Source organism: Chaetomium strumarium (assembly GCF_033439665.1).
Source record: "Chaetomium strumarium strain CBS 333.67 chromosome Unknown B0T15scaffold_1, whole genome shotgun sequence".
Lineage (NCBI taxonomy): Eukaryota > Fungi > Ascomycota > Sordariomycetes > Sordariales > Chaetomiaceae > Chaetomium > Chaetomium strumarium.
Window position 1 is genome coordinate 3,813,404 of NW_026944429.1, and position 26,165 is coordinate 3,839,568.

The 26,165-nt window shown below is 57.1% G+C and overlaps 11 protein-coding genes across 11 annotated transcripts; 7 read left to right on the forward strand and 4 right to left on the reverse strand.

Annotated features, from left to right (window-relative positions):
• Positions 1-279: 279 nt before the first annotated feature.
• Positions 280-2,208, forward strand: B0T15DRAFT_386850 (Prefoldin subunit-domain-containing protein; the record flags this gene model as incomplete). Its single annotated transcript, XM_062864345.1, has 2 exons — positions 280-1,653; positions 1,774-2,208. The coding sequence occupies 2 exons, from the start codon at positions 280-282 to the stop codon at positions 2,206-2,208; spliced, it is 1,809 nt and encodes a 602-aa protein (XP_062726263.1).
• Positions 2,209-2,634: 426 nt separating this feature from the next.
• On the reverse strand, positions 2,635-3,701 carry B0T15DRAFT_39643 (HSP20-like chaperone). The gene is made up of 3 exons (XM_062864838.1): positions 3,584-3,701; positions 3,227-3,429; positions 2,635-3,133 (listed from the first exon to the last, which is right to left on the reverse strand). Exons 1-3 carry the CDS (start codon positions 3,594-3,596, stop codon positions 2,783-2,785), a joined length of 567 nt encoding a protein of 188 aa, XP_062726264.1. The 5' UTR covers positions 3,597-3,701; the 3' UTR covers positions 2,635-2,782.
• A 121-nt stretch (positions 3,702-3,822) lies between these two features.
• On the forward strand, positions 3,823-5,385 carry B0T15DRAFT_39675 (CDK-activating kinase assembly factor MAT1-domain-containing protein). Its single transcript, XM_062864857.1, has one exon. It carries the CDS (start codon positions 3,959-3,961, stop codon positions 5,072-5,074), a length of 1,116 nt encoding a protein of 371 aa, XP_062726265.1. The 5' UTR covers positions 3,823-3,958; the 3' UTR covers positions 5,075-5,385.
• Positions 5,386-5,695: 310 nt separating this feature from the next.
• B0T15DRAFT_385791 (ANTH domain-containing protein) lies at positions 5,696-7,809 on the reverse strand (the record flags this gene model as incomplete). The annotated part of the gene is made up of 4 exons (XM_062864296.1): positions 5,696-7,017; positions 7,075-7,377; positions 7,435-7,672; positions 7,762-7,809. 4 exons carry the CDS (start codon positions 7,807-7,809, stop codon positions 5,696-5,698), a joined length of 1,911 nt encoding a protein of 636 aa, XP_062726266.1.
• A 1,414-nt stretch (positions 7,810-9,223) lies between these two features.
• B0T15DRAFT_518652 (tRNA synthetases class II-domain-containing protein) lies at positions 9,224-12,119 on the forward strand. Its single transcript, XM_062868379.1, has 5 exons — positions 9,224-9,552; positions 9,602-10,386; positions 10,446-10,592; positions 10,653-10,778; positions 10,840-12,119. The coding sequence occupies exons 1-5, from the start codon at positions 9,312-9,314 to the stop codon at positions 11,824-11,826; spliced, it is 2,286 nt and encodes a 761-aa protein (XP_062726267.1). The 5' UTR covers positions 9,224-9,311; the 3' UTR covers positions 11,827-12,119.
• A 945-nt stretch (positions 12,120-13,064) lies between these two features.
• B0T15DRAFT_518654 (uncharacterized protein) lies at positions 13,065-14,122 on the forward strand. The gene has a single exon (XM_062868380.1). It carries the CDS (start codon positions 13,232-13,234, stop codon positions 14,036-14,038), a length of 807 nt encoding a protein of 268 aa, XP_062726268.1. The 5' UTR covers positions 13,065-13,231; the 3' UTR covers positions 14,039-14,122.
• Positions 14,123-14,350: 228 nt separating this feature from the next.
• Positions 14,351-16,967, reverse strand: B0T15DRAFT_39835 (cytochrome P450). The gene is made up of 3 exons (XM_062864948.1): positions 16,835-16,967; positions 16,256-16,324; positions 14,351-16,190 (listed from the first exon to the last, which is right to left on the reverse strand). The coding sequence occupies exons 1-3, from the start codon at positions 16,865-16,867 to the stop codon at positions 14,382-14,384; spliced, it is 1,911 nt and encodes a 636-aa protein (XP_062726269.1). The 5' UTR covers positions 16,868-16,967; the 3' UTR covers positions 14,351-14,381.
• Positions 16,968-18,008: 1,041 nt separating this feature from the next.
• Positions 18,009-19,489, forward strand: B0T15DRAFT_547162 (transcription elongation factor S-II; the record flags this gene model as incomplete). Its single annotated transcript, XM_062870171.1, has 3 exons — positions 18,009-18,140; positions 18,202-18,942; positions 18,999-19,489. 3 exons carry the CDS (start codon positions 18,009-18,011, stop codon positions 19,005-19,007), a joined length of 882 nt encoding a protein of 293 aa, XP_062726270.1. The 3' UTR covers positions 19,008-19,489.
• On the reverse strand, positions 19,343-21,411 carry B0T15DRAFT_39751 (tryptophan synthase beta subunit-like PLP-dependent enzyme). Its single transcript, XM_062864905.1, has one exon. The coding sequence runs from the start codon at positions 20,995-20,997 to the stop codon at positions 19,678-19,680; it is 1,320 nt and encodes a 439-aa protein (XP_062726271.1). The 5' UTR covers positions 20,998-21,411; the 3' UTR covers positions 19,343-19,677.
• A 133-nt stretch (positions 21,412-21,544) lies between these two features.
• B0T15DRAFT_564470 (cytochrome P450) lies at positions 21,545-23,623 on the forward strand (the record flags this gene model as incomplete). The annotated part of the gene is made up of 4 exons (XM_062870642.1): positions 21,545-21,770; positions 21,813-21,898; positions 21,964-22,959; positions 23,036-23,623. 4 exons carry the CDS (start codon positions 21,545-21,547, stop codon positions 23,222-23,224), a joined length of 1,497 nt encoding a protein of 498 aa, XP_062726272.1. The 3' UTR covers positions 23,225-23,623.
• A 507-nt stretch (positions 23,624-24,130) lies between these two features.
• On the forward strand, positions 24,131-26,074 carry B0T15DRAFT_39879 (S-adenosyl-L-methionine-dependent methyltransferase). Its single transcript, XM_062864970.1, has 3 exons — positions 24,131-24,580; positions 24,666-25,639; positions 25,722-26,074. The coding sequence occupies exons 1-3, from the start codon at positions 24,202-24,204 to the stop codon at positions 25,929-25,931; spliced, it is 1,563 nt and encodes a 520-aa protein (XP_062726273.1). The 5' UTR covers positions 24,131-24,201; the 3' UTR covers positions 25,932-26,074.
• Positions 26,075-26,165: the final 91 nt, after the last annotated feature.

Here is a 26,165-nt window from a genome sequence, read left to right on the forward strand (position 1 = left end):
CAGGGCGAATATCATACACTGCAAACATTAATGTATTATACCGGCAATCGTCGGTCACTATTACTGGTTTACGGGCCTAGTCATTACTTCCTGTTAGAGAAGTTGCTCGGGTAGATATTTACATGTGATAAATACAGTACATAATGTACGGTACAACGTTACATATGTGTGCACAGTACCGATTATGTAAACTTATCCACGGGTTAACGGTCAGGAAGCTTCCATTTGACCCAAAATTTTCACTTCAACTTTCTCACTGTCACTCTCAACACTGACCGCATGGCTCAACCAAAGGACCATCTTTCCGACCTTGACCGGCATGTGCAACTCCTAGAGGGCAAGGTGAACCAGCTACGGGCGTCGCTTGCGCACTGGCAGCAATGGTACCTTGAGTACTCGTCGCTCAAGGAAGAGGTCGAACAATTGCCCAAGGATCCGCCTCCGCACGAGCAGCTTCGTCGCATCCGCCGTGACTTTGAGACCAAGCTGCTCACCAAAAAGGAGCTTCACGAGATCTTGGGCAAGAATGACCTCAAGGCGCCAGAGCAGATCATTGGCGTCCTCTCGCGGCGTATGGACTATGTCGAGCAGAACATAGACTCCTTGAGAAAGCTCCTCGAGAAAGAGGAGAACAGACTTGCTGCCGCGAGCGTAGTCGCGGCGCCAGATACTGGTACCGATGAAGAAAGCGGGCTGCCCATCACCGACATTGTCGAGGAGTTAGATGAGGATGGCAACGTGGTCAATTTCCGGTTACAACGGGGTGCTGACACCCAGCCCAAAATTGTCGAGGCGCTGAAGAAGCTAGGTATCGATGAGAAGGACCTCCCGGAGACTGAGCCGGGTGTGTCGGAGAACCATGAGGCATCTACACCGAGCTTAAAACCAGACGAGGCCAAAGACGGCCCGGGTCCGGATGCTCCAGCGGCACCAAGCGGCCGTCCGGAAAGTGCAGATGCCGATGAGCCCGCTAATGTCAAGAAGTCCGTTTCTTTTGCGGAGGACACAAAGCCGGGCGACGACGCTATTGAGCCTCCACAGTCTAGAGCGGCGCAGGAGCTGGAACGGCTCATGCAGAAGGCCAAAGATCAGGAAGCAATGGACATGTCGTCCGCCGTCATTCCGGAAACTGAGTCACCAGAGGACAGTCAGCTGCGCCGCGAGATGCTGGAGTACAGCATGTCGGAAATCGGCCCTGTGGTCGCTGAGCTGCAGCTGGAAGAGGATTCTGGCGACGGGGACAGCGATGACATGACCTGGGACGGTACTGACGAGGAGTACGAAGAAGCGACGGACGACGATACCGAAGATGAGCTCGGTCGCTCTAAACGCAGCGTCATCACCTCGGACTACATCAAGCGCATGCAAGAGCTCGAGAAACGCCTCAACGTCCAGTCTGCCTTCACAGTTGGTCGATCGGAAACCGAACCAAAGACGGAAGAGGGCATTGGACGAATCGCAGTAGTCGGCGGTTCGAGCGCCTCAGCGGTTGCGCCATCAACTGCCCCTCGAGAGAAAAAGACAGTCGCCTTCTCCTCGAAGTTGGATATCGCCCCCGACCCTACGCCTCAGCAGCCTGTAGATGTCAAACCCAAGGAACGCAAAATCGCAGAAGTCGGCGATATTACGGAGAAGGGGGCAGAAGAACAGTCTGTTTCGAGGGCCGAGGAACGGCCAAAGCGCGTGTCCCGGTTCAAGAAAGATCGGGTTATCCCCCCACCCTCGCCTGCTGCTCCGCCTCTTCCTGTTGTGGAGAACGGAGCGGAACAAGAGTCTTTCGATGAGCCAGAGGAACCACCGAGGCGCGTGTCACGGTTCAAGAAAGACCGGGCCGTCTCATTGCCTCCGTCTACCGCTCCACTTCCTCCCGGGCCGCACCAAGTTCCGGCAAGTTTCTTCCCAGCTCGTGCGGCTCCTGCAGCGGAGCCAACCCCACCTGAACATCAGACCGTGGCCAGCGAGGTTGTCGAGCGGCCTGTCGTCGCTGACCCAATAGAACCCGATGAGATGGACGATGTTCTTCTGTACAAAGAGGCAGCGGTTGAGTACAACCGTCTGCGGAACCAGTTGATACAAAAACAAGGCGGCGTCGCGCAGCAGGATGGAGCGCTGGACAGCGAGACTGGTCTCGTCCCGCTCGACGAAGAGCTGGGCGGACCCAAGCGCCTGAGCAAGTTCAAGGCCGCACGGTTGACCAAGCTACAATGATGGCAGAGGTTCAACGGACTGTCAACATAGCCGCTGCGAATCGAACTATGCCAGCGCCTTCGGTTTCTGTACATGCTTCCTGTGATCAGTTGCATCACATCTCTCTTCTCCGGTTGCCCTTCTCTCTCTCTCTCTCTTCTCTCGTCCCTTGACTAACCCAGGAACTGTGCCGTTGACAGGCCAGCGTGAGAGTATTCTCGCCAGTGTCGCCAAGCTGGTGGCCAAGCACGGAACGCTCAATAATCTGACAATTGATGGATTGCAGCTCCTCATCTGCATTCACATTACTAGCGATTCCAAGAGCGAGCGGATGGGCTCTCTGACGCCTCGACCCTTGGCAAACTTTACTCCATGGTCTCGGCGATTCGTTTCACCCCTCACATTCTCCCGCCTCTTCAGGGTAGAGATCTAGGAGCAATAGAACCCCATTGTGCCATTCAGATTCCGTACCCTGCGTCTTACATCCGAGTGCCAGCCCCAGAACCAAACGCCTCAATCCCAGCACCAGCCATGTAACTCTTCTCACACCAACTCGGACAGCCACAGCGTTTTGGGATCCCGCTCAGTTGCTTGATCAATTAATCTTGGCCTTGCTAAAGTCCATCTCGGGATGCTGCTCCTGGAACTTCTTGAGAATGTCCATCTTCTTCTGCTCGTCGCTCGTCGGCAGGCCCATCTCTTTCTGCCGCTGGTCATACATCATCTTCTCCACCATGCTGCGCGTCTCCCCGTCGAGGTCTGACAGCTTGCTATTCTCGGGCACAATCTTGGTCACGTCGATCTTGGGCGCGTCTGTCACCACGTGCGCCCACCACTCCATCTTGTTCACCTTGTCCAGGTGGATCTCGATCACCTTGTTCCCGTCCGGCGCGGCTGATAATGTCCATGTGCTGTCGTCGACCCGGACCGCGTGGGGGAGTGTGCCCTGCGTAGGTGAGGAAAAGGACGTGTTAGTTCCTGGAGTGCCGTGGGAAGGGATAGGGCGAAAGGGGGGTGATGGCGGGGAAGAAAGACGCACTTTGAGGACGGGATCCTGCCCCTTGATGCCTGCTGAGATAGAGTCCTTTTTGATATCGACTACTACGTCGCGCCCCTTGATGTTGCCCGGCACTGAGATGGTGATATCAAGGTCCCCGATCGTCTGGGTCCACTTGTACGGGAGCGCATCCTGCTCGGCTTTCTCTTTGGCGCGGGCCGCAGCCTCTTCAGCGGGGCTAAGCTCTGTCGTGAACACGCAGGTGTTAGTGTCGGGTGTGAGTTCAGGTAAGCTTCAGCCCTTTGCCGTCTCATAGAGGGGTTGCCAGGGCAGGGCTCGGAGGGCCGACTGTTGGCTGTAGGGCGAATGTGTGGATGCAAAAGGGGGACTATAGCAAACCTTTGTCAGACATCTTCGACTGTTAATTTTGAAGCTCGGTTTTGAATGTCCTGAGGGCCGACGGCGGCTACACCTCAAAATTATGCTGCCAGAAGCTTTCGAAGTGCATGGAACTTGTGAGCTCAGCAGAAGCTCCCGTCATGGTGGGGCAGCACAAAATCACCCCACGACCCCACAAGTACGTACCTACTTAGTAGCTTCAGACCCGACCAGGGTTCCATTTGTCTTGACTGCCCGAGATCCGCCTTCATTACTTCAACGCCGCACACCTTGGATTACAGAGTAGATAATTATTTCTTCGCAACCCCTCCAAACCCGGCGCCCTACCCATCAAGATCATAATCATCTAGAACACCCCATTCGAGACGCATCACCATGTCGCGAAACGCGCCCGCCGGCGGGCGCGCCGTGGCCAGCAACGGCACCACCGTAACCACGTCCTCCTCCCTCCCTGCCATCAGCACCGAAGACATGTGCCCCGTCTGCAAAACCATCCGCTACCTCAATAAAGACATGGAGTTTCTCATCAACCCCGAGTGCTACCACTCCATGTGCGTCAACTGCGTCAATCGCCTCTTCAACGACGGGCCCAACCAGTGCCCCTACGCCGGCTGCCACAAGACGCTGCGCCGCAAGGGATTCAGGTCCGCCTTCTTTGGCGACCTGACTGTCGAGCGCGAGGTCGATATCCGCCGGCGCGTCGCGGCCGTGTTCAACCAGGTTGAGGACGATTTCGAGACGCTCAAGGATTACAACAACTACCTGCAGATGGTGGAGGACCTGACGTTTGACCTCGTGTCGGGGACGGACGCCCAGCGGCGCGCGGCCGAGGCGACGCTGCAGCAGTGGGAGCTAGAGCACAAGGCGGATATCGAGCGCAACCGGAAGGCCGGGAAGGAGGCAGACGAGCAGTCGCGGCGGCGGCTGGCGGCGGAGAGGGAGGCTGCGCGGCAGCGGCGGGTGGAGGCGCTGCGCGAGGCAGAGGAAGAGAAGCTCGAGCGGGCGCGCAGTCGCGAAGCGGAGCTGGATAGTCTGGCCCAGGGCGACGTGGGCACGGGCGCGCAACGAGTGCAGCTCAAGAGGAGAGGACAAGCGGCCGCGAACCGGGCGGTGGAGGCGGCGGTCAACGCGGCTGTGACCGCCGCGGATGTTGGGCGGCTGTCGATTCGCGGGCTGAAGGAGAAGAAGAAGGCGCCGGCGCCGGAGGGACCGTACGACCCGTTTGGTGGGATGGACTTCGTCCCGAGCAGGTACAAGCTGCGGGCGGGGCTTACACACCCTGGGGTCGAAAAGTACAAGCACGATCCGGCGCACGTCACGGGGGGGTACAGCTTTGATGAGTACGCGACCAGGGCCATGTTCGAGGCTTTTGCCGGGCTGGGGGTCTTCATAGAGGACGAGAAGGAGGTGGGCATTGGGCTCTCGGCCGGAGAGGTTGCCACTATCAGTGCTGGCATTGCTGCCGTGGGCTGTAAGATGGAGTTGGACTAAGCCTTTGGGATTTGGTCTTGCTTGCTGGCCTTCAAGTTTGACATTGACGTGCATAGCGTTGGCGTTCTGGATGGGACATGGGACACGGGACACGGGACACGGGGATGTCGGAAACTGGGCCCACGGGCAGCCTTTTACTGACCTTTTATAGATTCAGGGTGGCAACCCATATGCCTTTTCCTCAGGGGACATTGGGTTGGAGTTAATCCAAGGAACTGGCTATCATGGCCAAGGAGCCAACTTCCAAAACATGCGTGATACAAAAAAGGTATTATAATTTAGAACGACTTAAGCTGGCCAAATCATACCGTTTGACTCCCCGACCTTAACCCCGCAGGTCTTGACTTCAGCCTTCTTGGACGGCATGAGCAGGTCCGCCCCTACCTACTACCCAGCCGGTAAACAAGATCTCACGTAGGCACCTCACCGGCCATGTTACTCACGGCAGCCGAGCCTCGACCTTCTTCAATCGCAAAAGACCGAACCAACAAATGCAAACCTATCGAACGCCACGCTGTATGCTTTGCCAAACGAATGAAGACCGAGCGTCATCAGATCCCAGCTATGCCGTCGTTTTTTCCTCCGTTGATGAGACCAGGCATACGTATCAAACCAGCGCCTTCACTGCTGCCAAGGTGTCTGCTGAGCGGGCCGTGGGAAGACCGGAATTGTCTCCAGCTGGTCCAGCCCGCCGCCTATGGGCTGCTGGTTATTTTGCCAGCCAAGCCCGGTAGCGTGGTTGACGAAAGCGCCCTGTCGAAACGGGTTCGTGCTGCCGGTGGGTTGAGACAGAATGCCGCCAGCGGTGACTGGTCGTTGCTGCTGCATCGGCGGAGCGGGCTGCGCAGGGCCAAAGTTCTTGGCAAATGGATTGGTTCCCGTCTGCAAAGGTTGCATGGGCGCCGGCGCTGCCACGGTTTGCTGGGTAGGCTGCGACTGGAACGGCGAGTTTGCCGCCGGAGGCCCAAATGGCTGGGCTGCTTGTGGCGAGGAGCGGGCAAAGGGGTTAGTGGACTGGCTCGTCGCGGGACGCTGCTGGGTGTTCGCAGGCGCAGGTGCTGGAGCGAAAGGCGTGCCGGTCTGCTGGTTCATGAGCATAGACTGACGGAATGGGTTGGTGCTCTGCTGTGGCGGCTGGAGACCCTGGAACGAAGGCGTTGTCGAGTTCTGGAAGCTCGCGACAGAGTCCTGCGGAATCGGGGAGAGGGAGCTTGGTTGGAAGCCAGGCTGGGGCTGGGCTGAGAATCCCCCGAAGCCGACACCCGTAAAGGCCGGCTGCATCTGTTGGGGCGATTGTGCAGCAGTTGGGGAGAATGTGGGCTGGTTCTGCGGCTGGAACGGCACGCCGGCCTGGAATCCGGTGGGCTGGGAGACAAACCCGGTTTGAAGCGGCGGTAGAGGCTGCGGTTGGAACGGTGTTGGCCCCCATGGCGACATCCCCATTTGCATCTGCGTCTGCGCTTGGACCTGCTGCTGCTGCTGGGGCTGGGGCTGGGGTTGCGGCTGCACTGCCATGGTCGTCTGGTTCTGCTCGATGGATTCGAAGAAGTCGATGAGGTCGGCGTCTGGGCCCTTGGCGGGCTCTGATTTGGCGGCTGCTGGCGGTTGCGAACTCGTCGCATTTGCACTGGAGGAGGTCTTTGCAGATTCCGTCTTGGTCGACTTCGAAGCGCCCGATGATCCGCCCTTTGACTTCTTCGCTTCCAGCTCGGCCAGGTATTGTCTCCGGTGGATCTCAAAGTCCGGGTCCTTCAGGTACTCCTCGAGTTGGCGCCCTAAGTTGACGGGAGCGTGCTTCAGCTTTGGAACCTCGACCCTCGTGTGGTGCTCGTATTGCCTAGCGACGCTGAGGTACTGCACCACATAGTCCGTCTGTCTCGTGAAGGCCCGGTAGATGTCCATAGCCCTCTCGGCGTCTGTCTTGGACAGTTCGAAAAAGTGGCCTATCGCTCGGGCGGTCAGTTGAGGAGGGCCTGCGGCTGCCTGGGCCCATGTCTTACCGAGGATATTGATCAAGGCTTGATTCAGGGCCTGAAACAAAGCAAGCAGGTCCAGAACCAGGAGTCTGAAGACGGTGATTGTGATCTCGTTTTCCGGCTCGTTCTCCATCACGTCGCACTTTAGCAGAGCGGTGAGCTGGTGTTGGACAATCTCCGTCTCCCGCAGCAACCCTTTTTCCACAGAAAGCTTCTCGAGCCGATTATCTTTGGACCGCACCCAGTCGACCTTGGTTTCCCGGTAGGCGCGCGCGCGTTCGGAGAGGTAATTCGAGTAGTGGCGGATGTTTCGGCCCTGGATTTGCGCTACATACGCGGCTCAGCGATAGGATGCCAACAGCGGCAGGCAAACGCATCACTGACCGTCAGAAAATATGCTCACGGCCAGCATGTTCTTGTGCTTGGCGAGATAAGCCAGCGTCACGTCCGCGGAGCCTTCCCGGATCATCAAGTGGACGGTGATCAGGCTCTTGAAGACGACGGTCCATGTCGAGTCGCGTAGTCGGTACTGTAGTGCCCTGAACACCTCTCCGATGCCCGCCTCTCCCGAATGTGTCGCGACTAGGATATGCTCAATGTACTTTGTCTTCGGCGGCGCGGCCTAGAAGCAGCGGTGTCGGTTAGCGAATCCCCGCCCTCGCCCGACCGAGATGCGTGTCTGCAAGCGTAGCGAGAAGAGCGGTGCCATACCTTGACCTTGGTCGCGCCCTTTACCGATTTCTCAAACGAGCTCGCCATGGCTACTGAGGTGTCGGCTAGCCGAGGTCACTCGGGCGTCGTTGCAGGTGGTTTCCCTTTCCGGAGCTTTCGGGTTTCTCAGCCTTCCCGACTTTGTTCGAAGCCACGCAATACGTTTTGCAGGAGACCTACGGTCGGTATGCTGCAGCGTTGAATTGTTCAATAGGCCCAGAAGTGTTCGGCAGCTGATGGAGAAGGCGCCGCGGATGAGGTCACAGTCGGGCAGCGGAAGGGCTGAGCCAGTCGCACGCGGCCTAGTAGAGGTACAGTACACTCATTAAGGTAGGGAGGTACGGTTACCTCGTGTCTGCGGGTGCTGCGCTGGGTCGGCTCAAATGCAAGTCGGGTGCCGGAGCCGCCAAATTGCGGATGCAATCCACTTTAGACAGGGGGCACGAGGGGCTCACATTGATGTTAGACCTGCTCTGTCTATGGAGTCGGCGTCGGTGCAAGGCGGGTGCTGCGGGCGAAGGAGGGCGTCACAGTGTTCTTGGCAATGAACGCATGGGTCACAGAAGTCCCGTCATATTCCCATAGGAGGGCTTTCGTCACTTTCAGATGTTACTCAACAAAAGTCGTCTTTCCGATATTGGTATTCCATTATTCCATTGACGTTGTCGCACGAGGTGACAGCTGGCGCAAGCGTAATATTCCAACTATCGCTAGTAACTGAGTGTTTGCCTTTTTTATGTTTTATCCTGGCACATGCCTGGCAGCCTGGTCGGACAGCCTGTTCTGAGCAAGTTGAATCTAGTCAAATTGATGGCCAGATAGGACTGCTCAGCGCAACCGCAAAGTTACTGCAATACACGCATGCGCGTCCCCAACTCCGTGCAAAAGCAGCATGGAAGACAAGGCAGCACAAGGACAACTTTCACTAGAAAGCCATCCTTTTCAGTAGCTCGAGATTACCACCGTCCCGGCGCGGCATACATCCTTGCAAAGCACGACCACTCGGCGGCACACGCAAGGCCCTTCGCATTCATGTTAATCAGAGATGCCGTCATTGCGTCCGATGAGTAACAAGGTCGGTGTGCCGAACGCTTATTTCATGCTTCCATCCTTCTATCACAGCCAAACCACTTGAGCCCCGCGAGGGGAGAGTTTGGAAGTTCCAAAAGGAGGAAGTTTCATCATAAAGACACGCTGGCTTTCATCATCTAGGCTGCAGTCAGTTTATGATCTCAGAGAGTCGCGATGCGACAGTCGTGGGGCCGGGACCTACTTTGTTTTGAATGGAAGGGATGGAGAAGAAAAGAGGAAAAGTTCAAATTCTTCGACATGCCAGCGTTTTTGAGGTCGGTGCCGGGACCTGCGGACCCACACCATCGTCCCGTCCAAGCAGTGACCCACACGCAGCGGGCCAACCGCGGCCGAGGAAAAGCGGGTCTCCTGGAATGTGAGAAGACGGCCGAGCTTATTCTCATCACGGCTTCCGCGTTCTGCTTCGACTAGGTACTGGTGTTCTGGACCGCTCTGGGGACTGAAGCTGAACGGGACGAATGGCACTGCCTCGAATAGCGCTTAGGCTGCCCGGTTGCTTTTGGCAGCGGGACTTGACTTGCTGTAGAAGCGCTTTCCGCGCGCAGTTGGTACACATCAGCAAGCGTTCAGTCCCGAGTTGTCGCCGTTCATATTCCCTCGCATTAACCAGCAAAACCGCTCAGACTCCTACCGCAGAAGCCCTACAAATTGACCCAGAGGTCTTTCACCAAGATCTTCGTGAAGAATGGACCAGATACAGTAGGCGCCTCGCCGCTGCATGCCATGTCCCAATGCTGACTCGCGCGAGGTAACTTTCCAAAGGCCTCCGAGGCGGCGGACTACAAGGAAGGGCAGCGCGTCACCGTTCATGGATTCCTGACCGAGAGACGGCAAAAGGGCAAGAATCTTGTGTTCGGAGACTTACAGGTCCACAACGGACCTCACGTCGAGATCATTTACCATAAAGGCCAACTGCCCGACGATGAAGAAGTCAGGACAAAGTTAAGGAAAGCCCTCAACAGCATTCCCCTTCACAGCCCGGTCTCCGTGACGGGAACCGTCAGCAAACTCTATGGCGCAGAATCCGGAGAGCTCCCCCCGAAAGCCAGCGGCGCCGACGACGGAATACAACCCCAGAGTGCCTCTTCAGGGCCGGGCAGTTTCCCCGACGGCGTCTCTCGCATCGACGTGCTCCTAGAAAGTATTCAACCGCTGAACCTCTTTCCAAAGAACATTATCGTCTCCAAGGACGTCGTCTTCCCGCCCGAGTCTCGGCACTTGCAGATCCGCTTCCACGATGGCCTTCGGTCCCGTCTGCTTGCTCGGCCGCGAATAGCGTCCCGCTTGAGGAAGTTGCTCAATGACCTTGGCTTCACCGAAGTTGAGACGCCGATCCTGTTCAAATCCACCCCTGAAGGGGCTAGAGAGTTTCTGGTTCCCACGAGGACCGTTGGCCGTGCATACGCACTGCCACAAAGCCCTCAGCAGTACAAGCAGATACTCATGGCCAGCGGCATCCGGGCCTACTACCAGTTTGCTCGCTGTTTCAGGGACGAGGACTTGCGAGCGGACAGGCAGCCAGAGTTCACGCAGGCATGCCAATACCATCTTAGCAATCGCTCACCGTCAATGGATGCGCTGACTGTACGCAGCTGGATCTAGAAATGTCCTTTGCCACGGGTGAAGACGTCATGAGGACGGTCGAGTCCCTCATTTCAGGTTTGACCTTCTCGCTGGACTCCGAGTTTTTGACCGTGACGAAAGGTGAAGATCGATATCTCACGCCTAGAAGGAGCTTGGTACGTGCGGTCAACCGCTCACTCTTCATTGGAGCCTGTTCTAACAAGCAAGCGTTGAAGACTGCGCTCGAACAGGAGTGGACTGGGCGCCCATCTTACACGAAGCCTCCGTTTCCCCGTATGAAGTACGAAGAGGCCATGACGAGGTTCGGCACCGACAAGCCAGATTTACGAATCCCGTTCGAGGTATGCCCCGTGTATGTTCATGTTCATGTCACGAAAGCCAGTTCGTTAACAGTTGCGGCAGATCCACCGGGTTGAGCAGTTCCTGCCGCCGTCATTTATTTCCAAGATCACCATCCTCCAAAACCCGGTCGTGGAAGCGTTCAAGTTCCGCCCGGCCGCAGTGGACAAACCCGAGACGGTGGCGGACTGGGCTTTCCAGACACTAGATGATGTCGACATCGACAGTGCAGGGAACCCACCTATTCACCTAACGGTCGATTCCTCGAAGCCTCTCCGTGGCCTTGCGGCTCTCGGTTTCGATGGCGTCACTGCCTTGCAGTCCGGCGTGGCCGAATTTGCCGATCTGCAAGACGGAGACGTGCTTGTCTTCCAGGCACGCGAGGACAAGCCCTTCCAGGGCGCCGGCTCAACGGACTTGGGCATTGTCAGGAACGAGTTGTATCGGAAAGCCGTGTCCGCGGGACTGCTGGCCGAGGATCTCAATTTCCATTTTCTGTGGGTCGTCGACTTCCCCATGTTCAAACCGAAGAGCGTGACGGATCCGGATCCTGGACAGGGTGAAAAATCGCGCTTTTCGGCGACTCACCATCCTTTCACTGCGCCGTTGACGATGGCGGACGCCGAATTGCTCGCGACTGACCCGCTGAAGGCGAGGGCCGACCACTACGATCTGGTGGTTAACGGCGTCGAGCTGGGTGGCGGCAGTCGACGTATCCACACGGCCCTCACGCAAGAGTACGTGTTCAGGGACATTCTCCAGATGACCGACTATGGCGTCGGGCAGTTTGCGCACCTACTCGAAGCTCTCCGCGCCGGCTGTCCACCCCATGCCGGCTTTGCCCTGGGCTTTGACCGTCTCGTGGCACTGCTCACGTATACCGACTCGGTCCGCGACGTGATTGCATTCCCCAAGTCAATGAAGGGCGAAGACAAGATGGTCAACAGCCCCGGGGAGCTCAACAAGGGCCTTCTTCATCGTTACCATCTTACATGGGCTACCGAAGCGATACGCGGAGTTCAGAAGGATGAAGCGAAGGAATGCATATAAAGGAATGCATATGCGATGAGAAAGCAGAGAAGGACCTCGGGTTCTGACTAGCCGCCCGGTAGAAGGACGTTCCTTAGCCTGTATCAATCGCTGTACAACAAAATGGAGCAGTGATGTCAAGACTTTCAGTTTCTGCTGCTAGACCGGTTCACAGGATAGAAGGATGGCTCTCCACACCAAGAAACAACCGTGTATGAATATACCTATTATGCTTATGCACTTCATTAGTCCAATCCCTGTCTTATCCCTCGTCCGCTTGAAGGTAGGGTTTGTGATCAGGGTTGATTGAGTGGATCGGAGTCCAGATGGTTGTGTCTTTTGGGTGAGGCCAGGCGAGGCAGAGCCGATCGGGTAAGGGCAGTTTGGGTCCCGTGTGACGGTTGCCATGGCAACCGTAGTCTTGCCTCCTGTAACAGAGAAGTTGTGTGGGAAAAGGGGGCTGGGGGTTGGAGTCGAATGGGAGACGGGGACAGCAGGAAGAAGTGACCAGATACTCAAACAGGCGACCGCTTATCCCACTCTCTTTTATTGGAGTAACCTGTTCTGGCAAAGGAAGGGGTTCCTAGAGGCAAACTGGGCACATTTCATGGTCGGGACGGCGACGGTCGGAGTGACCATGGAGAGGAGGGTAAAGAGGGCGAAGAGTTGCATTATTTTTTGTTTGTGCTGGGTGAGGAGGGCGTTTCTTTCCGGACAGGGACGGGAGGGAGGGTGGTAAGGACGCAGAATGTCCGGGGGAGGACACACAGGGTCACGTGTCAATATTGACATGCAGCGGAACTCAACCCCCCCCCCCCCCTCCCTTCTTAATCAGATAGACACGATCCAACGCTTCCAATAATGGCCAGGACGCGTCTAACTCACCCCCCTTTGCGTACTCCGTAGGTGGTCACTCGCCGCTCCGTCAGTCGTCATTCGTCAGTCGTCTCCAGTGTGGTATCATGGGAACGGGCAGTCGAGGGAGACTCAGGGGTGTACTCAGTGCCAGATCCCCGTGGTGTGTGGCCGCGTGACCGAACCGTCGCCAGTCCTGCGCAAAGAGAGGTCAGTCCTCCGCAAAGGGAGGTCGCTACGTCATGGTTCGCTGCAGTCTGGCACCATCCCAACGCGTCGCCACATCCTAATGCGGAAGTCCTATGTGAAGTCCGACGTACCTCTGGGTCCCTGGGTGTGGTTTACACACGCATGTGATGAGTGGTTGCAGCCACTACCCCCCCTCCGCCCCCAAGATCTGTAAAAAGGCAAAGCGCTGGCCCCCTGAACTCTGAACCCATCTGAACTCCTACACCACACATTCAGATCCGAAGAAGTCTCTCTCCAAGTCTCTCTCCAGATCGCACACTCTACAATCAACGCCCTCAGACGTAACACACAACACACTTCATCACCATCCACAACAAGCAAGATGTTCTGGTATCCGTGGTACCCTATCCAGGAGCCTTATCTCCTTGTCGAGTATCTTGTCAGGATCGCCGTTATGCTCATCTTGGTCTTCCTCCCAACCATCGTCCGATCGGCATTCCGACCTGTCCTGGCCGTGTTCGATTATGAGACCGGGCGTTGGTTCATCCAGGCTTTGGACCAGGGGCGAATGTCAGCTCTCTCCACAATCCAGCGCGTCCTTGCCTTCGCCAGGCAAAAGGGTCGCAAGATATCTATCTGCGTTATCCCCGTTCTGGCTCTCACGCTCATCGCCGAGTGCCACGCGGCACCCATCGAAATCAACGCCGCGTCCAATCCGGACCTTCTCAGCGCCATTGCGGCAATCAACGCCACAGTCAGCCGTGCCAGTGCGCAGGGCGTCATCCAGGACTCAGGAATCCTGGACGACATCGAACGGCTCTTAAACATCATCGGAGACCACGTCGAACGCATCCGTGGCCCATACGTCGGCAATTCAACCAACAACGCCACCACATTCACGACCACCAACACGACTGCATCCTCGACGGTGCCGGTTGCCATCGGCACCGGCACCAAGACCACGAACAACAAAGCGGCTTCCACCACCATCACGAACCCGCCTTCCTTCGCAGACATCTTCGGCAGCGCGCACGGGTCCCTCTCGGACAAGAATATCACGGTCAACTGCAAGGGAATCAGCGTCTGCAACCCGGTCACCGTTGTCAGCGACCAGAACACTACTCGCACTGAAACCTCAATTGGAAATGGAAGGGGGGGCAGGAAGGGTTTCAGGAGGAGGATTGGGTGAAAACGAGAACTTCTCCAGGAGGGCAGGGATGAGTTTTGGATATTTAATCAGGGAGTTTTAGATAGCTGATCAAAGACCAAATGGAAGATTAGTTCTTTGTTCAGTTCAAAGCTTCATCGTGATGAAATTTGGGTGTTTTAATCAGCGTGTTTCTGGATACCTATCAACGGCGGAATGGAAGAGTAGATTTTTTGTTCAGTTCATTCAAACCTTCGTGTTGAAGTTTGTGTGTTTAACCAGGGCGGTTTCTAGATATCAACGGCGGAATGGAAGAGTACCACCTTACCTAGTAGTCGTTTTGTTCAAAGCATTGTGGTGTTGAAACGTTTTTTTTTATTGCTTCCTATAGATAAAACGCGAATGTAGGCGTTGCCTGCACCGTGACGCCGTCCTTTGGTCGCAAGACCAACCGCCACATCTTCCACTCCTCCGGGTTTTCTATGTTGTGGTCCCTCTTAAACTCAAACATGCTCAGCAGCGTCACCAACAGAACCTTCATCTCCACCTCGGCGAACTTGCGGCCCAGGCACCCGCGAGGGCCCTGCAAGAATGTCATGAACGCGTTGGGCACCGCCGTCTCGGGCAGGTTGTCCCACCGGTCCGGGTTGAACGTGTCCGCGTCCTCGCCCCAGAACCAGCGCATCCGGTTGATGGCGTTGGCGAGCACGTACACGACCGTGCCGCCGGGCACAAAGTAGCGGCCGAGCTGGTCGTCCTTCACCGACTCGCGCACCGTCATGGGGATGGGCGGGATGAAGCGCAGGGCTTCGCGGCAGACGTTGTCGAGGTACGGAAGCTTGTCCGGGTCCGCCGCCTCCAGCTTCTCCCGGTTGAAGCGCTGCACCGGGTCAAAGAGGAACGGGAAGTACTCCTTGATCTCGGCCCGCAGCCGCTTCTGGACGTGCGGGTGCTTCGCCAGCAAGTGGATCGCCCAGGCGGCGCCCGTGGCCGTGGTGTCGTGCCCCGCCCCGAGGAAGGTCATGACCTGGTCCCGCATCGTGTTGAAGGACAGGCCCGTCTCGCCCAGGTCCTTCAGCTTCTTGTTCTCCTTGGCAATGAGAGACAGCACATCCTTGCTGCGCTTGCCCGTCTCGGCGCCCTTCAGCTTCAGCTTCAGGATCTCGGTCGCCTTGGCCAGGATGATCTGCCGGGCCGTCTCCATGTCCCGGTTCATCCGCGCGGGGATGTGCTTGGACGACGGGAAGAAGGCCTGGATGCCGTGCAGCGCCCGGGAAGCCAGGTCGAACCGGAACACCAGCCGGTAGGCCTGGCGGACTCGCTCGCGCGGATTCTCGAGCGAGTGGATCTCGTAGCCGAAGCCGGCCTTGCCGATGATGTCGAGCGTGCAGCGGTTGAGCCACTCGAGAATCTCGAACGAGCGGGTCGACTGCCCGGACTTCTCCAGCTCCCGCCGCATCAGGCTGGTCATCACGAGACACTTCTCCCAGAAGATGGGCTGGAAGGTGCGGATGGCGGCAATGGAGAAGCCCGGCGTGAGCGTCTTCCGCTGGTAGACGTGGTCATCGTGCTCCGCCAGGAGGACGCCCTCGCCGAGGATGCGCACCATCCACAGCTTGGCCCGCACGGGCTTGGGGTAGTTGTAGGGGTTCCTGACGGTCATGTGCTTGATGGCCTCGTCGTCGGCAATCGACAGCCGCTCGGCGCCGAAGGGGAAGAAATAGCGGATGATGGGGCCGTACTGCCGGTGCCACTCACGCTGCGGCACGCCGCACTCGTTCAGGATGATGTCGAAAAACTGGCCCCAGAGCGGGCAGCCAGGAACGGTGGGAACGTGCCGCAGCTCGGAGAAGTAGAGCGGGAAGAGAAAGCCCCGCCAAATGAAGTAGTACACAAAAACGCCGGCGGCCAAGAGGCTTGCCAGTGTATCGAGGTCGAGCTTCCTCAAGTGCTCGAATGATGCTGTTGTCAGCGTAAAGTCCAGGGGAAAAGCCTCTACAGTACCCATGTTGATGTTTTGTGTGTGCTGGAACGATGAGATTGCTTGCGATTGTTTGTGGGATTGTGAACAAAACAAGTGTGGTGGGTGAAAGGAAGAGAAATTCTTCCAGAGTGCAGCGGGTGTGGTGCCCTTGATATACGGCTTTGTGCGGCGAGCTTGGTGCGGAGCTGATTGAGCTTCCCATCCCTCAATCTGACGGTGCATTGTGGTGCGTCAGGCCAATTCGCCACACAGGGACAATGTAAACAACAACCTACACATCGCAAAAAGGGGGAGGGGGGGGAAGGGATGGCTCCACAGTTCAGCAAACGGACGGGAAGACGAATCTGCACGACGCATTTGGTTAGCCTCTCGTTCGCAGACGTCACCAGGTACCGGAACCAACCAGTTACGCTCCAGGTATGTGCCCATTCTTCCACCCTGCGACCATCTTGGGGACTCTTTTGCCACTCCGTCCCATGTAGTTGCATGCTCCAGGTTGATGAACAGTCGTGCCATCCCTTGTTGCGGCCGCCACTGCGCATCCTGTGTACGGCAATTCTGACGAGAGAGAGAGTGATATGTCTGCCTGATAGGGGAAGACAAGAGAGCCATGGTGCCCATATCAAATGTGACAGCACCGGCCAATCCATCACCTCAACCCCATCATCCGTGAAATCTTCCCATACAAACCTGTCACAAGTTACCCTTGCCCCTTCTCTCTCTGTATTAACCAAACCAAACTTCTCTAATCCATTCCCCCTTCGAAATAACAACTTCGATATGCCCACCCACGCAGACGACGGAACTCCAGCGACGTCCGGACCGCCAACCAGGGAGAGCCGGGAGCCACTTACAGCCATGTACGTCCCCACAACTCGGGGCTCCATCGGCTCGGAGATGCTTGCAGCGAGCAGGAGCCAGCTTGAAGTGGGAGAGATGGGGGCCCAAAACCTATCAAGGAGCTTTCCCCCGGCAAAACGTAGCAATTCCCTGCTCGCTGTGATTAAGACGGGGAAACAGAAAGACGACGACGAAAGGCAACTCGCCAACGAAACCGTTGGTAAACAAGACTTCCGAGGTAACGCCGCTCATGAAGCAGCCATGACGGAAGCCGCCACGATGGAAGGAGCCACGACAGCCCAGCCACGGCGTCCAAAAAAGCGGCCAAAAAAGTTACGCTTCTCGTCAACGAGGAGCGAGATTGGCCTGTGTCGGGACAATCCGTGGAGAGAGCTATGACTGAGCTCTCCCACATGCATCCGCTGAGTGAATCCCCGGCCAGTCCAGAACAGGCTGATCCCCAGCTCTTGAAGCTCGGGAACTCGGTGAAAAGGGGCAAGGCGGGCGCCCGAGTGGAATTGGAGGAGAGCCCGGGAATCCGGGATAGAGGAATTTCTTGCACTTTTTGATTTTGGTCTATGATCTTTTGTTATGCATTGGACATGGTGAGTTCTGGTGGGACTTTGGGAGTGTGAGCTTATTTTCGGCACATTACTTTAGATCAGAAAGAATGTGAGAGCGCGCCATAAGTTTGTTCGAGAATTGTGTTTGTGTTGTCTGTGGTGAACCGTAAATTCCTGTCGTGGCATTGTGCTGAGCTTTAGACCACTGAGGAGGTTCTTTGCATTCCGTCCTGCCTGCCGGTGTACGCCCGCTACTCCATAGATAGGTGTCCTGGTGTTGAGACTCCAGACCTGAAAGCGCGGTGACACGCGCGGTGCCAGCTTGACCGGGTATCCGGATAAACTTCGGATAATCACGTGGCGATGAAAGATGGCCCACCTGTAGTGGGGCACGGATAACGAGTGGGCTTCTTGAGCCGATTCAGGAAACTTGTCTCGCTCTCTACAGCATCATCACCGTAGCCGACTTCAAGTGTGTCGGTGTATCGCGGAGTTTCGTATTTTGAACCAACCCACTCATACGAGATCGCGTTCTGTGCGCATCTCAAAAGACCTAATCCCCACTGAGCAAACAGTGTGACCGAGGAAGAAAACTATCAAGAAGCTCAACAGGACCGACCTCAATATGGACGAGCAAGCACTGGCCAAGCGCGTCAAGGCGTTGAACAAGGCTGTCGCCTCCGACCCGCCGTCCGTTGTCATCGGCTTGCTCGAGGAGCTGAAGAAGGAGAAGGCGCCGACCGAGGAGCAGCTTCGTGTAAGTTCGTCCAAGCCCGTCGCTTGGATTTGCGGGACCGATGCTCACGGCCGGCGTGCAGTCCACCAAGGCAGGTGTCGCGGTCGGCAAACTGCGGCACAATCCGAACAAGGATATTGGTCGGCTGGCCAGTGAGATCGTCTCGAAGTGGAGGAAGAATGTGGATGCGGCCAAGGACGCGAAGAAGCGCAAGCTCGAGCAGAGCAAGTCGCCGACTCCCAAGGACTCGCCCGCACGCCCGTCTTCCTCCTACAGCACCCCGTACGAAGGCGACCCGGAGAAGCGGCACTTCAGGGTCGACAAGGTCGACATTGCACGGACAGGCAACAAAACGCGCGACGGTAGTATCGGAGTGCTGTACAACGGCCTGGCATATCGCGCGACAGAGTCGATCGAGGAGGTACTGCAGTGCGCCATGCAGGTGGAGGCGGCGGCCTACGCCGTGTACAAGGACACGCCCGACTATCGCAACAAGATCCGGGGTCTCATGACAAGCCTCAAGCGCAAGGACAATCCCGAGCTTGGCCGGCGGGTGCTCGGGGGCGAGATCACGCCTGAGAAATTTGTCGTCATGACAGACGACGAGCTGGCCTCGGAAGCCCAACGTGCCCGTGACCGGGAGCTGGAGCGTGAGAACATGCTCAAGGCACAGGTGCCCATGGCCGAAAAGTCAATCAGCGATTCCCTGCAGTGCAGCAAATGCAAGCAGAAGAAGGTTTCGTACAGCCAGGCCCAGACCCGCTCGGCTGATGAGCCGATGACAACATTCTGCGAGTGCACCGTTTGCGGGCACCGCTGGAAGGTGAGCACATCGCTACTGCGGCCGATTTGCGGCACCCGTGCTAACACTCAGACCAGTTCTCGTAATAGAGAGACCTGGAGCCTCTTTTCCTTCTTGCTCTTAACTTCTCTGGCTTACCTCTTGTGTTCTCCTTTTCTTTTTTCTTCTTCTTCCATAATTCTGTTACTACGAGGCGCAATTCATGGCTGGGTTACGCCAATCGGGAGGGGCAGCATTGGGTGATTCCTGGCATCATGGGCGTGCCCCTAATTGGCGGGGCTCTGAGCAGGGTCATTACTTACCGCCAGTACCGTCGCGGGCAGTGAATGTAGAGGCAGGGCGTTTGAACAAGCCGCATTCGCCTCTAAGATCTGTTTGATGATTTCCTCGGGTTGTGCTTGGGTGGCCGGAGCATTCGGGAGTTTAGGGAAAGGAACGTTTTGTGTGCTCGTCTGTGCAATAACCAAATGCAGCGGGATGTTGCGCTGCGCTCGTTGAGAGTAGGGATTCTACCCCTAATTCTAGAGAAGCAAGCAAGACAGCCTGTATCATAGATGGGAGGGGCAAGGTGCTTTGGCACCCAGAGGATACCGATACCCACTGACGCTTCCTGGATACGCCTCAATATCATGGACGTATTCGCATATCAAGCTGACGCGGCAATGATGGAACAGGAGTCGATACGTACATTGAGCGATCTGGGTATCAGTCCAAGGTCCAAGCCATTCAACCATTCAAGAGTCCTTGCCCACGTTGCTACCTCTTGAGATTCTGGAGGCCCAATGCAGCAAGCAGGTCTTCGCCCTGTTCCTGCGTCTCGTCTTCCAGCCCCATCGCGGCAATGTGCTTCCAGAACTTGCTCAGATGCCTCGTTCCCGAATCGCACAGGATGGTCACCACCTGGCTGCCCCTGGGCATCTTGAGGGCCGTCACCACGGCAGCGACACAGTTCACCGCACTGCTGCTTCCGACGAAGATGCCGTCGTGCTCCACCAGCCACCGCGCCATCCGACACGCCTGCTCGTCCGTGACCTTGACCGCGTCGTCAATCAGGCCCCTCCCGACCTCGAAGTTCTCGGTGATGCGGTTGATTCCGATGCCCTCCACCATCGTGTCCACCTGCTGTCGCCGCCGCGTGCCCTCCCGCTCGGTGGGCGAGTACATGACGCCGTGCCGGATCTTGTTGTACAGGCCGCTGCCCTGCGGATCGGCGAGCACCACCTTTAGCGCCGTCAGTTTGCGCTCCTCCTTGAGGTACTTGGTCACGCCGGCGATGGTGCCGCCCGTGCCCGCCCCGGCGACGAAGGCGTCCAATCGCCCCTCGGTCTGGGCGTAGATCTCCGGGCCGGTGGTCTTCATGTGGGCCGTGTAGTTGGCCATGGATTCGAACTGGTCGGCGAAGAACCCCCGCGAGGGCGTGTCGGAGGCTGCCGTGTGCTCCTTGGCGCGGGACCGGGCGAGGTTGACGAAGTGGCCGGGGTCGGTGATGGGCGCCACGGCCACACGCTCTACCGTTGCGCCGAGGTGGTGCAGCAGGTCCGACTTCTCGATGGCCATGTCGTCGGGCATGCAGATGTGCGCCTTATAGCCGCGCGCGCGGGCCAGCACGGCGAGGGAGATGCCCGTGCTGCCGACCGTGCCCTCGTAGATGGTGTCGCCCCGGCCCGGTGAGAGGAGCCCTTGCTCCTCGGCCACCTGGATCATGTTGAGCGCGACGCGGTCCTTGGGGCTGCCGCCCGCGCCGTTGAGGAACTCGGCCTTGGCAAGGATTGTGCAGCCTGTTGCTTCCGAGAGGCTGCGGATCTTGATGAGGGGCGTGTTGCCGATGGTGCCCTCAATGCCGTCGACAATCCCATTCCCGCGGGCCGAGCTGCTCATAAACGACTCCTCCCGGTCTTCGAGCTTGACAGGGCCGAAGAGCATGCTGCCCCGCCGCGGGCGTTTCCTCCGCCCTTGGTACCGTGCCTCCAGCTCCGGATAGAGGTCCTTGAAGCCCAAGGTCGCGAAAATGCCGGCAATGAAGGCTACCGCCAGCGCGGCGGTGCCATACACTCGAGGGTGGTCGCTCAGCGACATTTCGGCTCCATTGGGTAACTGTTGATAAATCCTTTTTTCGGCGTTACAACCTGATGGGATACAGAGCAGAGAAACCCGTTAAGACTGAACTGAGCTGCTATGTTACAAGCCCACCGCCTAAGCGGCCGCAAAACTTAATGTCATACCGGATGATGCGCTAGCGGAGAAATTGTCGGTGCGCTAATGCATCGTGCCGTGACCGGCCGGGAGCCTTGTGGGGCGTTCGCCGGTCCACTCGGACTGGAAGAGCTCCTCCGGAGGTTGCTAGCATTCAAACTTTCAAGATATCTGAGCCACGTTATATAATAGTGCAGTGCAATGTCGTTGCATCGCAGCTTGGTAGCACAAACAAAGGGAGGAGGTTCGACTTCTTTGAACCGTGCTGCTTAAATGGCTAGGTACCCCGCGGTTTCCCCGCTAGAATCGAACCTCCTCCCGTTCATCTACCTGTTGACCTAGCTGCCTTATTATTATTTATTGTTTCGGTACGGTAAGGGACATACACTACATTGCTCTATTGCTATTCTCCATGCAAATGCAAATGCCAATGCCTCTCCTCGCCTGGCCCGCTATCGTGGTGCAGCTGCTGCTCGCCGCCATTGGCCTCTTCGTGTGGCGTCGCTACCTATCCCCGCTCGCCGACATCCCGGGTCCCTTCGTCGCCTCCTTCAGCCGCTGGTGGCACATCCGCCACATTTTGATTGGCGACCAGAACCGCCAGCTCGTCCAGCTCCACGAGAAGCACGATACTGTATCCGTACATTTCTGTCTGGGTCCGTAATCGCCTGGACTGATCCATCTATCGTGATTCGTAGGCCACTTCGTCCGCATAGCCCACAATGAGGTCAGCGTAAGTCACCCGGACGGGGTCAAGCAGCTTCTGCTCCACCCGCTATGGAAGGTAAGGTTGTGTTATGTAGTACACACAAACGCAGAAACCCGTCTACTGACATCTGCACGCCAAAGGCCAAATGGTACGAGATCTCGCAGCTGCCGGACTACCGGTACAAGTCGGCCATGTCGGCCCTCGACCCCAGGAAGAAGGCCGAGCGGTCGAGAAACCTGGCACCGGGATACAGGCTGTCCAACGTGATCAAGTCGGAAGACGCCATCAGCCGCACCATCGAGATGCTGCTGGACTGGATGGACGCGTACGCCGAGAAGCACGAGCCCATGCAGCTGGACCGGTTCTTCACCTACACCGCCTTCGACGTAGTGGGCGAGGTGCTCTTCTCCAAGAAGTTCGGCTTTCTGCAGCAGGGCGCCGACATCCGCAACGCTATCTCCAACTCGCTGGCGCTGAACGCCTTCGCCACCGTGCTTGGTTTCTTCCAGCCGTGGAACAGGATCATTGCCAACCCCTTCGTCACCTGGTTACAGATCACGCCGATGGGCCACCTCTTCGACATCGCCATGACGGCCCTCAACGAGCGCGAGAAAAACCAAGACGCTCGCTTCGACGTTGTCGCCCACTGGTTTAGGATGCTGGCCCAGCACCCGGAGCGTATGCAGCTGCGCGATATCCACGTCCAGACCATCAACAGCGTCAGCGCCGGCGCTGATACCGTCTCGTGTGGCCTGCAATCCTTCATCTACCATATGCTGCGCCATCCGACCGCCTGGCACCGCGTGCGTGCCGAGATCGACGCCGCATGCCGCGAACGTGGGCTCTGTGCCGACCGCGTCGTCGCCTTTGACCACGCTCAGCAGCTTCCCTACCTGCAGGCCTGTATCAAGGAGGCCCTGCGCGTGTTTGGGCCTGTTCCGATGGGCCTGCCGCGCGTGGCCCCAAAGGGCGGCCTCACCATCGGCGACCGCACATTCCCCGCCGGCACGATACTGTCCATCAACCCGTGGGTTATACACTACTCCAAAGAGATCTGGGGCCTCGATGCCCACGAGTTCAATCCCGATCGGTGGCTGAGTGACTCTGCTGCCGCTTTGGAGAAGTTTTGGATTCCGGTAAGACGCATTTTCCAAACGAGAAGGCAAAAAGGAGAAGCTAATTTTGTTTTCTCACCCCCTTTCCGTCCTTCAGTTTGGCGTAGGGTACGCCTCGTGCCCTGGCCAGAATATTGCTAAGATCGAGCTCTCCAAAATCCTTGCCACCATTGTCCGGGACTACGATATCCGGCAGGTCTACAAGGACCAGGAGTGGAAATACAAAGCCTACTTCACCGCCGTGCCGCATTCCTGGCCTTGCTACATTGAGAAGCGACGAGACTAGATTCCTAACTGCTTGTTTGGCTGCAATTTTTGATTACGATTTCTGCCGCTCGCCTTTCGTTTGGAAAGTGTGAACGGTTGGCAATCCGGTATCCCTTCACAAGCCACTCACTTATGCGGGGAGACTATCAGAATTCGAAACACGGAGGTCGCGTTCTTTAGCTACTAAGTTCTTCTGGGCGGAATATTCTCTGGTACCTACAGACGGAATCCACAGCGTAACCATCAGAACATACATTGTCGTCGGCCAAAGCAGTTCCAGCCTTCAAACAGCTCTATCATAGTATATCATGGGGTAGTCGCAGATGAACCATCTAGTCCGTTTACCGAATTTGATCGCATCTGAACTACTGTGACGCAGTAGAGGCAGTCAGAATCAACCGTATGTAGTACTCTAAACCAAATCAACGCTCTCAGGGTCAATCGTATTTGATCCTGGAGCTACCTGGTGCATTCAATCAGCCTACTCTGCAGTCTGGTAATACCCACGCCGTCGTAGCTGTCAGACAGTGCCCTACCACTTTGCATCTGAAAGACTCCACCGGCGAGTCCCTTCGATCCAATCTTCTACGACTGGCTTTACACCGTAGAAACCAGCATAACTATCCTGTACCACATGCCTGGATAGATATCGCCCACGGGGACGCTGAATGCAAGGCCCCGGGGGCTACCGGTCGCCAAGCAACGGAATGCGGAAATGAAGTTGTCGAGCGGCACCGGTGTGGGTCGCCCGGATCATCGCCTCGCCTGTCGGCCCGGCGCGGAAGGAGTTAAGGGTGCGGGTCCGTGAGCCCTGCAGGGATGCTCGCGTGCCGCAGCTAAATACGGATACTACTAGTACTGTACACTATGTAACTTACAGGAGCTCGGGCCACCCTGAAAAACGTCTCAATCTGAATCGGGAGCAGGGCTGCAGACAGCTTTGGACATGTGCCTGCAGTCTTTCAGGCCACCGCCTAGGAAAACACCCAGGGGACGATGGACTCCCCGATAGTGACCCAGCTGTTCCGGCGGCTGTTTAGGCACCATCCGAGTTGCCAATCGCGACGGAACCTGACGACGCTTGCGACTGCGCTCCGAGATGTGCGCCGACAGCGACTCTGCGAGCAACACCTTCAACGCTCAGTTCAGATTCAGAAACACCACCAACACCGCCGCACCTATGCGGGTCGCGGCCGCGGTGGGGCTGATGCCGGCACGCCGCAGAGCGAGAGCAATTGGCAGCAGCGCACCGATCTCTTCCAGCAGGACATGTCGGAGGAGTTCCAGAGATATCCGATGGTGACCGCCATGGACCTCCGCGGGCGAAAAGAGAGGCCGCGCCGGGTCAAGATGTTCATGCGGGACTTCATAGAAGGTTGGCTTGCAGATGCCGGATCCAGGAAGCCGATTGGAAGCCGGGATGGGACTCCTGCTGACATCCCTCCTTCTGTTCCCCGCAGACAGCCTCTACAACCCCAGTTACGGTTACTTCTCCAAACAAGTCGTCATCTTCTCGCCGGGCGAGCCCTTCGACTTCCCTTCCCTGTACGATGAGCTCGACTTCCACGCCCTGCTCTCCCGCCGATACATCGAGTTCGAAGATGCCATGGACGCGGTCTCCCCGAGCGACACCCGTCAGCTCTGGTACACGCCGACGGAGCTCTTCCGCCCATACTACGGCGAAGCTATTGCGCGCTATCTCGTCGCCAACTACAAACTCACCACATACCCTTATCACGATCTGATCATCTTTGAGATGGGCGCGGGCCGCGGCACCCTCATGCTCAACATCCTCGACTACATCCGCGACATGGACCCGGCCGTGTACAACCGCACGAAATACAAAATCATTGAGATCAGCACCCAGCTGGCTACCTTGCAGAGCTCCCAGCTGATGCAGTCAAGTGCCGCGAAGGGGCATGCGGACAAGGTGGAGATCATCAACCAGTCCATCTTCGACTGGACCAACACCGTCCCGTCACCCTGCTTCTTCCTTGCCTTCGAAGTCTTCGACAATTTTGCGCACGACATCATCCGCTACGACCTTGCGACGCAGAAGCCGCTGCAGGGAATAGTCCTAATCGATGAGAACGGCGATTTCTACGAGTTCTACACCCCGCAGCTAGACCCGGTCGCGGCACGCTATGTCCGGGTACGGGAAGCAGCCACGGGAGGCCGGTACAAGGTCCCGTACCCGTCCACCCGCCTGGGCCGCTGGCTAGCGACGCAGAAGCCGCTGGCGCCGAATCTTAGCGACCCGGAGTACATACCCACGCGCCTGATGCAGTTCTTCGACGTGCTGGGACGGTACTTCCCCGCACACCGGCTCTTGACAAGCGACTTCCACTCGCTGCCCGGCGCGGTGAAGGGACTGAACGCCCCGATTGTGCAGACACGCTTCCAGAGACAGCCAGTGCCCGTCTCCACGCCTCTGGTGGGTTCCTTGCTCCCAGTGTCGCTCCTTCGCGGTTTGTCTGGCAACTAGGTACTGACTGTAGTGATTGTGTTGTGTACAGGTTCACCAGGGGTACTTCGACATCATGTTCCCCACCAACTTTCTCACCGCAGAGGCCACATACCAAGCCATCACGGGAAAGCTGACACGCGTGCTCTCTCACGAGCAATTCATGCGTAGATGGGCATACGTCGAGGAGACGGAGACACAGAGCGGTGAAAACCCTCTGCTGACCTGGTACAAAAATGCTAGTGTGCTGTATACTGTGTAATCAGATGAATGAATACCGCATACCTGTCCGGTCACGATTGCGAGCCGAGGTTGAAGTCACCAGTTACTGCTCCCAAAAACCCCAGAATTGCTCCAGATTCTGTAACTCAATTCTCCAGTCTTAAAACTGCAAGCAAAACTTGCAGGTCCTTACACACGTAGGCCCCAACCATAGATTAGCTCATAATCTTTGCGCGTCAACAGCCTGGGAAACCACCGGATCCGGGGCAATCAC

Excerpts from the sequence above, each read along its gene's own strand:
- B0T15DRAFT_518652 (XM_062868379.1), top strand. The coding sequence starts at position 9,312 with ATGGCACTGCCTCGAATAGCGCTTAGGCTGCCCGGTTGCTTTTGGCAG. Across the intron at positions 10,387-10,445 it reads GGCAGCCAGAGTTCACGCAG|CTGGATCTAGAAATGTCCTT; the intron begins GCATGCCAATAC and ends GACTGTACGCAG. Across the intron at positions 10,779-10,839 it reads ATTTACGAATCCCGTTCGAG|ATCCACCGGGTTGAGCAGTT; the intron begins GTATGCCCCGTG and ends CAGTTGCGGCAG.
- B0T15DRAFT_518654 (XM_062868380.1), top strand. The coding sequence starts at position 13,232 with ATGTTCTGGTATCCGTGGTACCCTATCCAGGAGCCTTATCTCCTTGTC.
- B0T15DRAFT_39879 (XM_062864970.1), top strand. The coding sequence starts at position 24,202 with ATGGACTCCCCGATAGTGACCCAGCTGTTCCGGCGGCTGTTTAGGCAC. Across the intron at positions 24,581-24,665 it reads CATGCGGGACTTCATAGAAG|ACAGCCTCTACAACCCCAGT; the intron begins GTTGGCTTGCAG and ends TGTTCCCCGCAG. Across the intron at positions 25,640-25,721 it reads TGCCCGTCTCCACGCCTCTG|GTTCACCAGGGGTACTTCGA; the intron begins GTGGGTTCCTTG and ends TGTTGTGTACAG.
- B0T15DRAFT_39835 (XM_062864948.1), bottom strand. The coding sequence starts at position 16,867 with ATGGAGCCCCGAGTTGTGGGGACGTACATGGCT. Across the intron at positions 16,325-16,834 it reads TTGTGGGGACGTACATGGCT|ATTCGTCTTCCCGTCCGTTT; the intron begins GTAAGTGGCTCC and ends TGCGTCGTGCAG. Across the intron at positions 16,191-16,255 it reads CCTCCCCCTTTTTGCGATGT|ATTGAGGGATGGGAAGCTCA; the intron begins GTAGGTTGTTGT and ends ATGCACCGTCAG.
- B0T15DRAFT_39751 (XM_062864905.1), bottom strand. The coding sequence starts at position 20,997 with ATGTCGCTGAGCGACCACCCTCGAGTGTATGGCACCGCCGCGCTGGCG.
- B0T15DRAFT_39675 (XM_062864857.1), top strand. The coding sequence starts at position 3,959 with ATGTCGCGAAACGCGCCCGCCGGCGGGCGCGCCGTGGCCAGCAACGGC.
- B0T15DRAFT_39643 (XM_062864838.1), bottom strand. Across the intron at positions 3,134-3,226 it reads GGCAGGATCCCGTCCTCAAA|GGCACACTCCCCCACGCGGT; the intron begins GTGCGTCTTTCT and ends TCACCTACGCAG.